General features: G+C 44.7%; 1 protein-coding gene and 1 long non-coding RNA gene across 2 annotated transcripts; one reads left to right on the top strand and one right to left on the bottom strand.

Annotated features, from left to right (window-relative positions):
- The first annotated feature begins 1648 nt into the window (after positions 1–1648).
- LOC121635307 (zinc finger protein 79-like) lies at positions 1649–3549 on the top strand. The gene is given in 2 exon segments (XM_041978445.1): positions 1649–2667; positions 2669–3549. Coding segments are annotated over 2 exon segments (729 nt in total). The 5' UTR covers positions 1649–2307; the 3' UTR covers positions 3038–3549.
- Positions 3550–5308: 1759 nt separating this feature from the next.
- LOC121635336 lies at positions 5309–6213 on the bottom strand. The gene is made up of 3 exons (XR_006009407.1): positions 6143–6213; positions 5988–6070; positions 5309–5537 (listed from the first exon to the last, which is right to left on the bottom strand). It is a non-coding gene; the product is annotated as an uncharacterized LOC121635336 (long non-coding RNA).
- Positions 6214–14953: the final 8740 nt, after the last annotated feature.

The raw sequence follows: 14953 nt of genomic DNA, 5'->3' as shown, positions 1-14953 counted from the left end.
TGTTGTGAATGATACGATATTGCAAACCCCTATTGGTTACTTTACTTTGCTTCTATATGTTCGGCAGTCGCTAAGGCAAAAGCTCGGGCATGGGAGGGGTTTGGAGAGGCCATGGAGAATGACTTCCGGACGGCTTCGAGGAGATTCTGGTCAACCATCCGGCGGCTCGGGAGGGGAAAGCAGTGCTCCGTCAACACTGTGTACAGTGGGGATGGGGGGCTGCTGACCTCAACTCGAGACGTTGTGAGGCGGTGGGGGGAGTACTTCGAAGACCTCCTCAATCCCACCAACACGTCTGCTGATGAGGAAGCAGAGTCTGGGGTAGCTGGTGCTGGCTCGCTTATCTCTGGGGCTGAGGTCGCTGAGGTGGTTAAAAATCTCCTTGGTGGCAAGGCCCCGGGGGTGGATGAGGTCCGCCCAGAGTTCCTTAAGGCTCTGGATGCTGTAGGGCTGTCTTGATTGACACGCCTCTGCAGCATCGCGTGGACATCGGGGACAGTCCACCTGGACTGGCAGACTGGGGTGGTGGGGGCATGGGAGTTTGTCCAACCAATCTACATGTGTTTTGTGGATTTGGAGAAGGCATTTGACCGTGTTCCCCGGGGACTCCTGTGGGGGGTACTCCGGGAGTATGGAGTGCCGGACTCGCTTGTAAGAGCTGTCCGGTCCCTGTACAACCGGTGTCAGAGCTTGGTCCGCATTGCCGGCAGTAAATTAGAATCGTTTCCAGTGCGGGTTGGACTCTGCCAAGGCTGTCCATTGTCACCGATTCTGTTCATAACTTTTATGGACAGAATTTCTAGGCGCAGCCGAGGTGTGGCCTCAGAATTGGGTCTCTGCTCTTTGTGGATGACGTGGTTCTGTTGGCTTCATCGGGACGTGATCTTCAGCTCTCACTTTAGCGATTCGCAGCCGAGTGTGAAGCGGCTGGGAGGAGAATCAGCACCTCCAAGTCCGAGACCATGGTCCTCAGCCAGAAATGGGTGGAGTGCTCTCTCCGGGTCTGCGATGGGGTCCTGCCCCAAGTGGAGGAGTTTACATATCTCGGGGTCTTGTTCACGAGTGGGGGAAGGATGGAGCGGGAGATCGACAGGCGGATCGGTGTGGCGTCCGCAGTGATGTGGGCTCTGCATTGGTCTGTCGTGGTAAAGAGAGAGCTGAGCCAAAAGGCAAAGCTCTCGATTTACCGGTCGATCTACGTTCTTACCCTCACCTATGGTCATGAGCTGTGGGTATTGACCGAAAGAACAAGATCGCGAGTACAAGCGGCCAAAATTAGTTTTCTCCGCAGGGTGGACGGGCTCTCCCTTAGAGATAGGGTGAGAAACTCGGTGATCCGGGAGGAGCTCAGAGTAGAGTCACTGCTCCTCCACATCGAGAGGAGCCAGATGAGGTGGCTCGGGCATCTGGTCAGGATGCCTCCCTGGTGAGGTGTTCCGGGCACATCCCACCGGAAAGAGGCCCCGGGGAAGACCCAGGACACGCTGGACGGACTACATCTCTTGGCTGGCCTGGGAACGCCTCGGGGTCCCTTTGGATGAGCTGGTGAATGTGGCCGGGGAGAGGGAAGTCTGGGTTTCCCTGCTTAGGCAGCTGCCCCCATGACCCGACTCCGGATAAGCAGAAGAAAATGGATGGATGGATCATTTTATGATTTTGGCACCAGAAGAAATAAATGGATAAAAAAATACATATAAGAAGTGTTCATGTTATTTTCACACACTAGAAAGTGGTGAAATTAATTAAAGCATAACAAATGTGAAAATCATCAAACTCTATTATGTCTTTAGATTTTTTTGATAGGATTATAATCTGGACATTCTTTCAACTACAGACACACACACGTCCAAGTATCTGTATGGTCAGCATCATATTTGAGACTGCTTCACATTAAATCTGTTTTTAGAGACTTTCTGAGTCTGAGGACAGAGTTTGGAGAGAGAACAGTACAGTATTTGAGTTTGAAAACAAGGAAGTATGAAATCTAAAAAATAAATTCTCCACATTTCTCTACTTATCAGTGTTTTTAAGATTCTTGTGACTTCATTCATTCAAATCATTTTACAGTACAGTGACCTGACTGGTCCAGACAACATCTTCAGTTTTAGACTGACACCTCTCTTAGACTAAAGCAGCTTCTGGGTTGTTAGCACAGACTACAAACACTAACAGATCAAGGAATTACATGACCTCCTGCTGCTGTGTCTGCAGTCATCCAGCTGTAAATAAGAATCAGTTTGTGGTACCTACCAGATGTTTGAGGTTGAATAATACTTGTCCATAATACTTAGTTTGGGTGAAATGTAAATGTTTTCTTCCTGCTCGTTACAGAAACATGGAGGCCAAAGAAAACCTAAACATCGAGGTGGTCGAGGCTGTAAGAAAGTTTTCACTGGTGCATCACGACCAAAGAGATGTCAGAAGATTCACGTTGGAGAGAAACCGTACACCTGTGATCAGTGTGGAGTAGCTTTCAGTCGATCAGGTCATTTAAAAAGGCACCAACGTATTCACACTGGAGAGAAACCTTACAGGTGTGATCAGTGTGGAGCAGCTTTCAGTCAGTCAGGTCATTTACAAAGTCACCAACGTATTCACACTGGAGAGAAACCTTACAGGTGTGATCAGTGTGGAGCAGCTTTCACTATATCTGGTGCTTTAAAAAAATCACCAACGTATTCACACTGGAGAGAAACCTTACAGGTGTGATCAGTGTGGAGCAGCTTTCACTATGTCTGGTGCTTTACAAAATCACCAACGTATTCACACTGGAGAGAAACCTTACAGGTGTGATCAGTGTGGAGCAGCTTTCACTATATCTGGTGCTTTACAAAATCACCAACGTATTCACACTGGAGAGAAACCTTACAGGTGTGATCAGTGTGGAGCAGCTTTCAGTCAGTCAGGTGCTTTAAAAAGGCACCAACGTATTCACACTGGAGAGAAACCTTACAAGTGTGATCAGTGTGGAGCAGCTTTCACTATATCTGGTGCTTTAAAAAGGCACCAACGTATTCACACTGGAGAGAAACCTTAAATGTGCCAGGAGGATGGTGCAGCTTGTATTCATTCAGACTATTAAAAAAATTATACCAAATGTTGTGGAAAAACTAATGTGTACTGCTGGATTAAAACTTTATTAACAAAGGTATCACTAAGAAGACCTGTGAGGTAAAACAAAATGATATTGTGCATATTTGTAAAGTTTTGGCAAACGGTAGGGGGATTTGCAGCCACTTCTTGTAAATGTTTAGTAAAGTTATGAAGTTTAGTCATAGAAAGACGACCTCCCTCTGAAGAGAAACTGTTCTGCAGCTGTTCTGTAGCAACTGTGAGGTGATTGTCGCAACATATTTGAGTTTGAATTAAATAATACTGTATATAACTATGTACTTTGTTAGTCATAACAGAGTAATAATAATACTAATGGTTTAGATTTATTTAGTGCTTTATCAAGGCACCCAAAGTGCTTTACATTGTGAATCTGTTATTCATTCACACACTGATGGTGGAAGCCAAGTTGTACAAATAAATGAGTTGTTTACAGTATGTCTCTGTCAGGTTTCTGTTTCCTGTTCATGGGGGTGTTTCAGGAAAGTCGCTCGAGAGATGCCTGAAAAAGCCAAACCAGCACCATCTTCTACTGAAGCATCATGTCGTTCTAGGAACACAGCTCAGCCTGATTTCATCCAGACTGACTCAAGACAGACCTGCATAAACTCGGTGCACACACCTGGGATGTCTAACAAGTCCAAATGAGTGGATGAAGGGAAAAGTTGTTTAAACGAGGGACGCTAGAGGCAGAATAAGAGAAACCTTCTCCTCATCAGCAGATCAAATCCTGCTGATTGATCTGCATGAAGAATTAAAACGCCACCAAAAACTGGCAAGTTTGCCACCAATTCATAGAAAGACAGAAAATGGTCCTGATCGAGTGTATCCCACCTATACCAGATTCACCAGGTAATGGTGGCCCAGTGGATCGAACAGTGATTTTGGGCATGGTTGACCAAAGTTCTACTCAGTATTCTGGCAGTAAAAGGAAATATTGGTAAATGGAGTTAAGATGTGTTTTTCTGACGCCCATGTGACAATGAGCTGGCATGGTAGTCAACACTTGTTGACTAAAACTGTTATATTAACCACAAAAACGTAAATCATCTTGAAATCACACCGACAGGCTGAAACAGTCTGATCATGGAAGTAATGATAGCAGCCGCAGTATAAACATTGACCAAAATACTAGTCCACTGTTAATAACGGATCACTCAGTACAATTAAATACAGGACTCAGATCACAAAGGTAATTATGGGGAACCTTATTGTCAGACATACAATGGGACTCAGTCATATACGTGTAGATCTGTACACTACTGAAAACTAAGAATACTTGAACAACACATCTTAGATCTTGAATGAAATATTCCAGTCAAAAATCGTTATTTATTAAACAGTAGAATGTGTTGAGAACAGTAAAAAAAAAAAAGAATTATCAATGGAAATCAAAATCATTAACCCCTGGAGGTCTGGATTTAGCTTGGCTTCACACAGTGGTAGCTAACCCAGTAGCTAGCTAGTCCCCTGTAGCCGGTGCGGCTTTTCCGCCACTCACACACACACACACACACACACTCTTTCAAACCTGCAGCGTGCAGGCGCAAAAACACAAGGGACAGACAGGATGTGGATTCACGGCAAAAATTTAAAAGTGAAACATCAATGGCCATGCTTTGCACGGGGCCCAAGAGAAAGAGAAGACGTGATATGTGGACCCATTTTCGCTTCACTGAAGTGGAGTTTAAAAACCTTATGACAACAAACCTGATGAGACATGTCACAATTCACCACAAAGACAACGTGATAAGTTAACAAAACGTTTGGTGGTGTATAACGTAACATTAAACCACCGGCTGTAATGTTCCAACAATAACCTTAAACCGACCGCAAACCACTGGCTAACTTACTAGCTTCGTAGATTGTAGCAGTAGTAGCCACTTGTTGATATTGTGTGTGAAGTTGAATTTATGCTAACTTAGGTACGTAATGCTGGCTGGGCAGCTATGTTTTTAGTTGGATTGCAAGTTGAACTAAAGCAGACAGAAGTGAGCTAATCTAGGAGTTGCTAGTGTGGCAAGCTTGGGGAAGTATGTAAATAATATTTTAAAAATTGCGACAACGCCACCCTGGGACTTTCACCCAGGGAATAACAGGACTCCAACAAGGCAACCAGGTCCGTTATACTAACGAGGCGGGAGACAAGCGTCCAATCAATTAAACATTTATTTAAAATCAACAAAACAAAACCCACGATTCAAAAATAAAAGATGGCTGAGGCTTACCAGGAGATAGGTGGGCTAAATGAGGTGAGGGGATCCAAACAAAGGCCACCCCAGGCACACGTGCAAGACAAACACACTTCACACCGCACTTCAGTCCCACAGCACAGGCAAACGTGATCAGCATGCAGATGAGGGGAGGATTAGACTAGACCGGAGACCCGCACCGCAGAGGCACCACCACTCCAAGCTCTCAGACCACTAAAATAAAAAGAAATACAAGTGTTAGAAACAGTGGAGTTAAACACAATAAAAGGGACAACGGATAAACAAAATAAAACTGCCGTAACATAAAACATATACACTAGAGGCCAGCCATCAACCAAGTCCTCGCTACAGACCGCGTCCCGGGCCTCTAGTGGAGCGGCAGGGCATAAAAGTGTCCCAAAACAATTAAAAGAGTCAATGTTAAAGCAATTAAAACAAAGCAAAGCAAAGCAGTAGCAATTAGGACGCCAATCTGTAGGTGTGGGAACGACTGTAGATCCTCCAGCACCACACGCCGCCACAGCCACTGTCAGCCGCCTGGAAGGCAGCTAAGTTGTTAAAAGGCCGTCCAATAATTCCCCCTAAAAGCAAAAAAAAAAAAAACAAAACAACCATAAACATCCGACAGACAGGAACATGCCCACAAGCCATGGATTCACCTACCCGGATGACGGGGGTTTGCCACACACGGAAGCCACACACGAAAGTCGGCTCGGCGCGAGAGGCAGCACAACAAGGGAGTTTCCCTACAGGAGCACAGCCTGTTAACGTCGGTTTAACCAGAGAACCCGATACCGGGGAAAGCAAAGTTAACCTACCACAGCAGTCTTGGTGTGAGAGCCAGTTCTACGCGCAGCGGTGATAATCTCCGCGACAACCGGAAGTCAGGTGACCTGTCGACCAGACGAATCTTTCCAAAGCTAGCTCTACGCCTGCTTAAATATGTCGCCCCCTCTGCTGATTGGTTGATACTGCAACCACTCACCTCATACTGCCACACTAGCAAACTATAGTGAACACAAAACACCTGGGCAGCTACACATGGATGCAAACTAAAAACTAAAATGTACTAAAACAAATAATCTAGATGAAATAAAATAATACGCCACACTTAATTCAAAACAAGTGTAGCCCAGATACAGTTGCCTTGTATTTTGGGGGAAAAGCTTAAAATATTAAAACAATAAATAGTTTAAAAAAATGTCTAAAAAGTGTTTAAGGGTGAATCCCATTTCACCCCTTTGCCCTACCCCTTAGCCCTTCCCCTCCGTTTTGCGCGTTCACGTGAAGGGGTAGGGGTGTCCCAATTCCTTTTAGGACAGAGGGGTAGGGGTAAGGGGTAGGGCTATGTACCCCTTCAAACGAAGATTTTTCAGAGGCCCACTTGAAACGGAGGGGTATGAAAAATTTCCTGTTCTATATGAGAAAGCAAGTGTTTCTACGCACATCACGCTTTCTTGAGGTGCAGGGCAACACACACTCGCACAAAAAAAAAACAGCCTCAGAGTAAAAGAGAGTATACCAGCACACGATTAATTAGGGTCCGAGCCATACGAAGTATGGAAGGACCCTATTGTTTTCCAAATGTTTATTATACTCCTAAGCTCTTCAAGGCCAAATTTCACCCCCTAAACACCCATGAAAAGTTGTGAAACTTGGCACACACGTCAAGCCCGGTGAAAATCGCGATATTCTAAGGTCTGCATACACTTCAATGCAAAAGTGGCTCAACAGCGCCCCCTAGACACCCCAAAAATCCCCAAATGAATGGGGTCCTGAAAGTCTACTTCGACGTAGGAAGACGAAACTCGGCACATACGTCTAACACCCCAAGCTGAGCAAAAAAGTCAATCAAACACCTGTTGCCATGGCAACGGCGTGCCCGCCATCTTGGCGTGTTCGGCCATTTTTTTGCCATTTTTTGCACTTTACACACATCGTATTTGAACGAACTAGTCTGAGGGGATTCGTGCGACTGACTCCAAACTTGGTGGGAAGCTTCCTGACAAGTTGGGGACCAAACGCTATTCAAATCTTTCTAATAGCAGAAAGCGTGTTACCGTGGCAACCGACGGAAAATGACCTCGCCATGAAACACGGTTTGCTAATATCTCCATAGAAATACACGGGATCTGCACCAAAGTTCACAGGACTCATACCTGTGACACCCCAAGTCCAGCAAAGAGGTCAATCGAACACCTGTTGCCATGGCAACGGGGTGCCCGCCATCTTGGATTTCACTGCCATTTGAACGAACTAGTCTGAGGGGATTCGTGCGATTGACTCCAAACTTGGTGGGAAGCTTCCTGACAAGTTGGGGACAAAACGCTATTCAAGTGTTTCTAATAGCAGAAAGCGTGTTACCGTGGCAACCGACGGAAAATGACCTTCTCGCCATGAAACACGGTTTGCTTATATCTCCACAGGAATACATGGGATCTCCACCAAACTTGACAGGATTCATACAGTTTGGGTCCTTAACGAATTACACCACCTGTTGTCATGGCGACATCGGGTGGCGGGGTCCAGGCCGCTCGGACCCGATGGATGCCGCTTGCGGCTTTAATTTTAATTGCATGCAAAATTCGTACATTACGTCCCACATATGCCTGTCGATAAGCAATAAGTCAATTAATTGCACTGTAATGAAAAAATGAGCGCAACAAGTTTGCCGCCGCGATTTTATTAGTTTCCCCCATCTTACTTCACCATAGACTGTGTATGACAACAGGTTTCACTATGAAGTATCTAGACTGAACGCTCTTGCAGAGTGATCTCCCTCATGTCATGTTTGACAGCAGCATGTAGCAGCACGAGATCGTGGTGAACCACTAACCTGTGCGAGCCGGTACGCTGCATTTGTTTACAGGGCTACTGTCACGCATCAGCCGTTAGACTCAAGCATTTGAGTGGCTTCTTACGCTCTCACGCTAAACCTCTTATTTCTCACGCTGGAATACACTTTAAGAGCAATGCCGGCTAACTAAGAGGTTCTAGAGGATTCCCAGTGGGCCGCATTACTTCTGGGTCGGTGTCCCGGCGTATATGTCAAGAAGACGCAGTGTCGCGTTGCAGCAGCGGTTCGCTCACTGCTCATAGATCAGACTGACACGCAGTGATGAGGGAGATATTTCAGCTTCACAGACGGCAACGATGCACAATATAGTTTTTCCTATTTTTTTTAAATAGAGCCGGCAGTTTTGCTGGTTTTTCCTGTTTTAGCCCCATGTTTAATATTTTTTTTATATATTTATTGTTTTGATTTTATTTAGTTTCTTCCAGTTCCTGTTTAAAATGTTCTTTAGTGACTACTGATGACATATGTGACTGTTGAAGGGGTGTCCCAATTCGTAGGGGTTGACTTTTCAGCCCTACACCTAGCTCCGTTGTAAGGGGTAAGGGGCAAGGGGTAGGGGTAAGGGGTGAAATGGGATTGGGCTTAAGTCATTGTTAGTTTATAAAGTTTATGTTCAGTTCATATCCTCCTGACTACCAGTAGTTCAAATTTGTCCTCTGTGGAGGACATTTGTAAAGCCGAATATCTCCATCCCCCTGCATACTATTAAACCCACTCATTTTGTTCTCTAAAAAGGACATCCAGGGCCTTTGAATGGTACCACATTTATAGGGGTGGGGCCTTGGGAACATCCTGTTTTCCTCAAGGAAAATGGCATTCATTACCACAATCACATTTCATAAGAAGAGGAAAAGTAAGTGCATAACTTCTTTTTGTGCAAATGTAGTCCTGAAGTATTATTGTAATATTTCTTTATAATATCTCTTGAGAACACATTAAACCATTTTCTAAATGAATATAACAACATTTTACCACAACATAAGTTTGAGAATTGTCTTCTGTAGTGGACATTTGTTGCTATTTCCTGAATTTTGTTCTGTATTTTTCAATTAAGAAGAACGAGTTTCATTGTCAAAGTTTTCTCATTACCCTTCAAACAGTCGGGGAAATTAAAAAAAATATTGATTAAACAATTTTTTTTCTAGTAGTCAGGAGGATATAACATATGTTCAATGTTAAAATCAGTTATTGATCAGTTATTGATTAGTTGGTGTTGAGCATAGATAATCAGAGTTCTGGCCGACAGCGTATGCCACGTGGAGGTCTGCAGCTACCAATGTCTGTCTGCAACATCAACCCAACAAACCCCCTTTTCATCCCTCATCATGCCATTTCAACTCCTGAGGTTTCCGCTGACTGATATAAGAGGTTGTGAGTAACCAAAACAGTTTGCACATGCTATATTTCTCTTTTGCTTGCTTGCAAGTAAACGGGTCATCCAGTTTTAGACCACAACGTTCCCAAGCTTCGCTCCAGGCCTGCAACTATTTGAGTTAATTTGAGGGCTGATTTGGAAAAACGTAAAAGGCTGGTATTATTTTATGGTGCTATTTTATTTAATACTATTTTTATCTTTAAATAAGAAGGTATAAACACAACGTGTTTTGAAAAGCCCTTAATCTTATATGTTTTATTTGTATGTATTATGTATGTTTATATTACTAAAATTTGTTTCTATTCGAATAACGTGTCTTTAGTCCTAATTTGTTTGGTTTAAATTTTTCATATTTATAAGTTATATATTAACAAGCGGAGGCACCGACTAATTTTGAGTTGTAACAGGTAACATGCAGGTATCACAAAAAACTTTAAACATACAGAAGCACCTGTCAGTCTGAGAAAAAAACCCAGGGCCCTGCCCATAGTATCATACCATTTGTTTAACTACGAGTTACATGGGACAGGTACTACACAACTTTAACCTACATTTTCATACATGAAATAGACTAAATGTGGTATAAAAATAAGTAAAATTGTGTTTTGAATGTTTGTGGTCATCAAAATGGGGTTTTAAGCTAAAAAAAGTTTGAGATTTACTGCTCTAGGAGCAGCATCCCATTCATTCATTTTCCAGCCATTTTTTGCCGCTTATGCAGAATCGGGTCCCGGGGGCAGCTGTCTAAGCAGGGAAACCCAGACTTCCCTCTCCCCGGCCACATTCACCAGCTCATCCAGAAAGATCCTGAGGCGTTCCCAGGCTAGCCGAGAGATGTAGTCCATCCAGAGTATCCTGGGTCTTCCTCGGGGCCTCTTTCCGGTGGGACGTGCCTGGAACACCTCACCAGGGAGGCGTCCAGGAGACATCCTGACCAGATGCCCGAGCCACCTCATCTGGCTCCTCTCGATGTGGAGAAGCAGCGACTCCACTCAGCCCCTCCCGGATCACCAAGCTTCTCACCCTATCTCTAAAGGAGAGCCCGGCCACCCTGCGGAGAAAACTCATTTCAGTCGCCTGTATTCGCGATCTTGTTCTACCCACAGCTCGTGACCATAGGTAAGGGGTAGGGCTATATACCCCTTCAAACGAAGATTTTTCAGAGGCCCACTTGAAACGGAGGGGTATGAAAAATTTCCTGTTCTATATGAGAAAGCAAGTGTTTCTACGCACATCACGCTTTCTTGAGGTGCAGGGCAACACACACTCGCACAAAAAAAAACAGCCTCAGAGTAAAAGAGAGTATAACAGCACACGATTAATTTTAGTTGCATGCAAAATTCGTACATTACGTCCCACATATGCCTGTCGATAAGCAATAAGTGAATTAATTGCACTGTAACGAAAAAATGAGCGCAACAAGTTTGCCGCCGCGATTTTATTAGTCTCCCCCATCTTACTTCACCATAGACTGTATGACAACAGGTTTCACTAGGAGTATCTCGACTGAACACTCTTGCGGAGTGATCTCTCTCATGTCATGTATGACAGCAGCATGTAGCAGCACGAGATCATGGTGAACCACTAACCTGTGCGAGCCGGTACGCTGCATTTGTTTACAGGGCTACTGTCACGCATCGGCCGTTAGACTCATGCATTTGAGTGGCTTCTTACGCTCTCACGCTAAACCTCTTATTTCTCACGCTGGAATACACTTTAAGAGCAATGCTGGCTAACTAAGAAGTTCTAGAGGATTCCCAGTGGGCCGCATTACTTCTGGGTCGGTGTCCCGGCGTATATGTCAAAAAGACGCAGTGTCGCGTTGCAGCAGCGGTTCGCTCACTCCTCATAGATCAGACTGACACGCAGTGATGAGGGAGATATTTCAGCTTCACAGACGGCAACGATGCACAATATAGTTTTTCCTAGTTTTTTTAAAAACAGCCGGCAGTTTTGCTGGTTTTTCCTGTTTTAGCCCCATGTTTAATATTTTTTAATATATTTATTGTTTTGATTTTATTTAGTTTCTTCCAGTTCCTGTGTAAAATGTTCTTTAGTGACTACTGATGACATATGTGACTGTTGAAGGGGTGTCCCAATTCGTAGGGGTTGACTTTTCAGCCCTACACCTTCTAGCTCCGTTGTAAGGGGTAAGGGGCAAGCGGTAGGGGTAAGGGGTGAAATGGGATTGGGCCTAAGTCATTGTTAGTTTATAAAGTTTATGTTCAGTTCATATCCTCCTGACTACCAGTAGTTCAAATTTGTCCTCTGTGGAGGACATTTGTAAAGCTGAATATCTCCATCCCCCTGCATGCTATTAAACCCACTCATTTTGTTCTCTAAAAAGGACATCCAGGGCCTTTGAATGGTACCACATTTATAGGGTTGGGGCCTTGGGAACATCCTGTTTTTCCTCAAGGAAAATGGCATTCATTACCACAATCACATTTCATAAGAAGAGGAAAAGTAAGTGCATAACTTCTTTTTGTGCAAATGTAGTCCTGAAGTATTATTGTAATATTTCTTTATAATATCTCTTGAGAACACATTTTCTAAATGAATATAACAACATTTTACCACAACATAAGTTTAAGAATTGTCTTCTGTAGTGGACATTTGTTGCTATTACCTGAATTTTGTTCTGTATTTTTTAATTAAGAAGAACGAGTTTCATTGTCAAAGTTTTCTCATTACCCTTCAAACAGTCGGGGAAATTAAAAAAAATATTGATTAAACCATTTTTTTTCTGGTAGTCAGGAGGATATAACATATGTTCAATGTTAAAATCAGTTATTGATCAGTTATTGATTAGTTGGTGTTGAGCATAGATAATCAGAGTTCTGGCCGACAGCGTATGCCACGTGGAGGTCTGCAGCTACCAACGTCTGTCTGCAACATCAACTCATCAAAGCCCCTTTTCATCCCTCATCATGCCATTTCAACTCCTGAGGTTTCCGCTGACTGATATAAGAGGATGTGAGTAACCAAAACAGTTTGCACATGCTATATTTCTCTTTTGCTTGCTTGCAAGTAAACGGGTTATCCAGTTTTAGACCACAACGTTCCCAAGCTTCGCTTCAGGCCTGCAACTATTTGAGTTAATTTGAGGGCTGATTTGGAAAAACGTAAAAGGCTGGTATTATTTTATGGTGCTATTTTATTTAATACTATTTTTATCTTTAAATAAGAAGGTATAAACACAACGTGTTTTGAAAAGCCCTTAATCTTATATGTTTTATTTGTATGTATTATGTATGTTTATATTACTAAAATTTGTTTCTATTCGAATAACGTGTCTTTAGTCCTAATTTGTTTGGTTTAAATTTTTCATATTTATAAGTTATATATTAACAAGCGGAGGCACCAACTAATTTTGAGTTGTAACAGGTAACATGCAGGTATCACAAAAAACTTTAAACATACCTGTCAGTCTGAGAAAAAAACCCAGGGCCCTGCCCATAGTATCATAACATTTGTTTAACTACGAGTTACATGGGACAGGTACTACACAACTTTAACCTACATTTTCATACATGAAATAGACTAAATGTGGTATAAAAATAAGTAAAATTGTGTTTTGAATGTTTGTGGTCATCGAAATGGGGTTCTAAAGTTAAAAAAAGTTTGAGATTTACTGCTCTAGAAGCAGCATCCCATTCATTCATTTTCCAGCCATTTTCTGCCGCTTATGCAGAATCGGGTCCCGGGGGCAGCTGTCTAAGCAGGGAAACCCAGACTTCCCTCTCTCCGGCCACATTCACCAGCTCATCCAGAAAGATCCTGAGGCGTTACCAGGCTAGCCGAGAGATGTAGTCCATCCAGCGTATCCTGGGTCTTCCTCGGGGCCTCTTTCCGGTGGGACGTGCCTGGAACACCTCACCAGGGAGCCGTCCAGGAGACATCCAGACCAGATGCCCAAGCCACCTCATCTGGCTCCTCTCGATGCGGAGAAGCAGCGACTCCACTCAGCCCCTCCCGGATCACCAAGCTTCTCACCCTATCTCTAAAGGAGAGCCCAGCCACCCTGCGGAGAAAACTCATTTCAGTCGCCTGTATTCGCGATCTTGTTCTTTTGGTCTCTACCCACAGCTCGTGACCATAGGTGAGGGTAGGAACGTAGATCGACCGGTAAATTGAGAGCCTTGCTTTTTTGCTCAGCTCCCTCTTCAGCACAACAAACTGATGCAGAGTCAGCATCACTGCAGATGCCGCACTGATCCGCCTGTCGATCTCCCGCTCCATCCTTCCCTTACTCATGAACAAGACCCCGAGATACGTGAACTCCACTTGGGGCAGGACCTCATTGCCAACCCGGAGAAGGCACTCCACCCCTTTCCAGCTGAGGACCATGGTCTTGGATTTGGAGGTGCTGATTCTCATCCCAGCCGCTTCACACTTGGGAGAATCACTCCAGTGAGAGCTGAAGATCACGGCCCGATAAAGCCAACAGAACCACATCATCTGCAAAGGGCAGAGACCCAGTCCTGAGGTCACCAAACTTGATCCCCTCAACACCTTGACTGCGCTTATTAATTCTGTCTTTTGTCTTTTGAACAGAATTGATGACAAAGGGCAGCCCTGGGGGAGTCCAAACCTCACTGGAAACGACTCGGATTTACTGCCGGCGACGTGGACCAAGCTCTGACACCGTTTGTACAGGGACTGGACAGCTCACACAAGGGGGTCCGGCACTCCATACTGCCGGAGTACCCCCCACAAGAGTCCCCGGTTGAATGCCTTCTCCAAATCCACAAAGCACATTTGCAGCCTCACATGTAGACAGGTTCAGCAAACTCCCATCCCCCCTCCAAGACCCTGAAGAGAGTGTAGAGCTGGTCCACTGTTCCACGACCAGGACAAAACCAACCTGCTCCTCCTCAATCCAAGGTTCAACAATCCGACTGACCCCAGCACCCCTGAATAGACCTTACCAGGCCGACTGAGTAGAGGGATCCCCCTGTAGTTGGAGCACACCCTCTGATCCCTCTTTTTGAAGAGGGGGACCACCACCCCAGGCTGCCGGTCCAGGGGAACTGTCCCCGATGTCCATACGATGCTGCAGAGGCGTGTCAGCCAAGACAGCCATACAGCATCCAGAGCCTTAAGGAACTCCGGGCGGACTTCATCCACCCCCAGAGCCCTGCCACCGAGGAGCTTTTTAACCAGCCCCAGAAATGGGAAAGCCAACACCAGGGTCCCCAGACTCTGCTTCCACATCGGAAGACGTGTTGGTGGGATTGAGAAGGTCTTCAAAGTATTCCCCCCACTGCCACACAACATCCCGAGTTGAGGTCAGCAGCCCCCCATCCCTACTGTACACAGTGTTGACGAAGCACTGCTTTCCCCTCCTGAGCTGCCGGATGGTGTACCAGAATCTCCTTGAAGCCGTCCGGAAGT

Source organism: Melanotaenia boesemani, chromosome 24 (assembly GCF_017639745.1).
Source record: "Melanotaenia boesemani isolate fMelBoe1 chromosome 24, fMelBoe1.pri, whole genome shotgun sequence".
NCBI classification, from domain to species: Eukaryota; Metazoa; Chordata; class Actinopteri; order Atheriniformes; family Melanotaeniidae; genus Melanotaenia; species Melanotaenia boesemani.
This window is presented reverse-complemented; position numbering and strand designations above follow the sequence as displayed.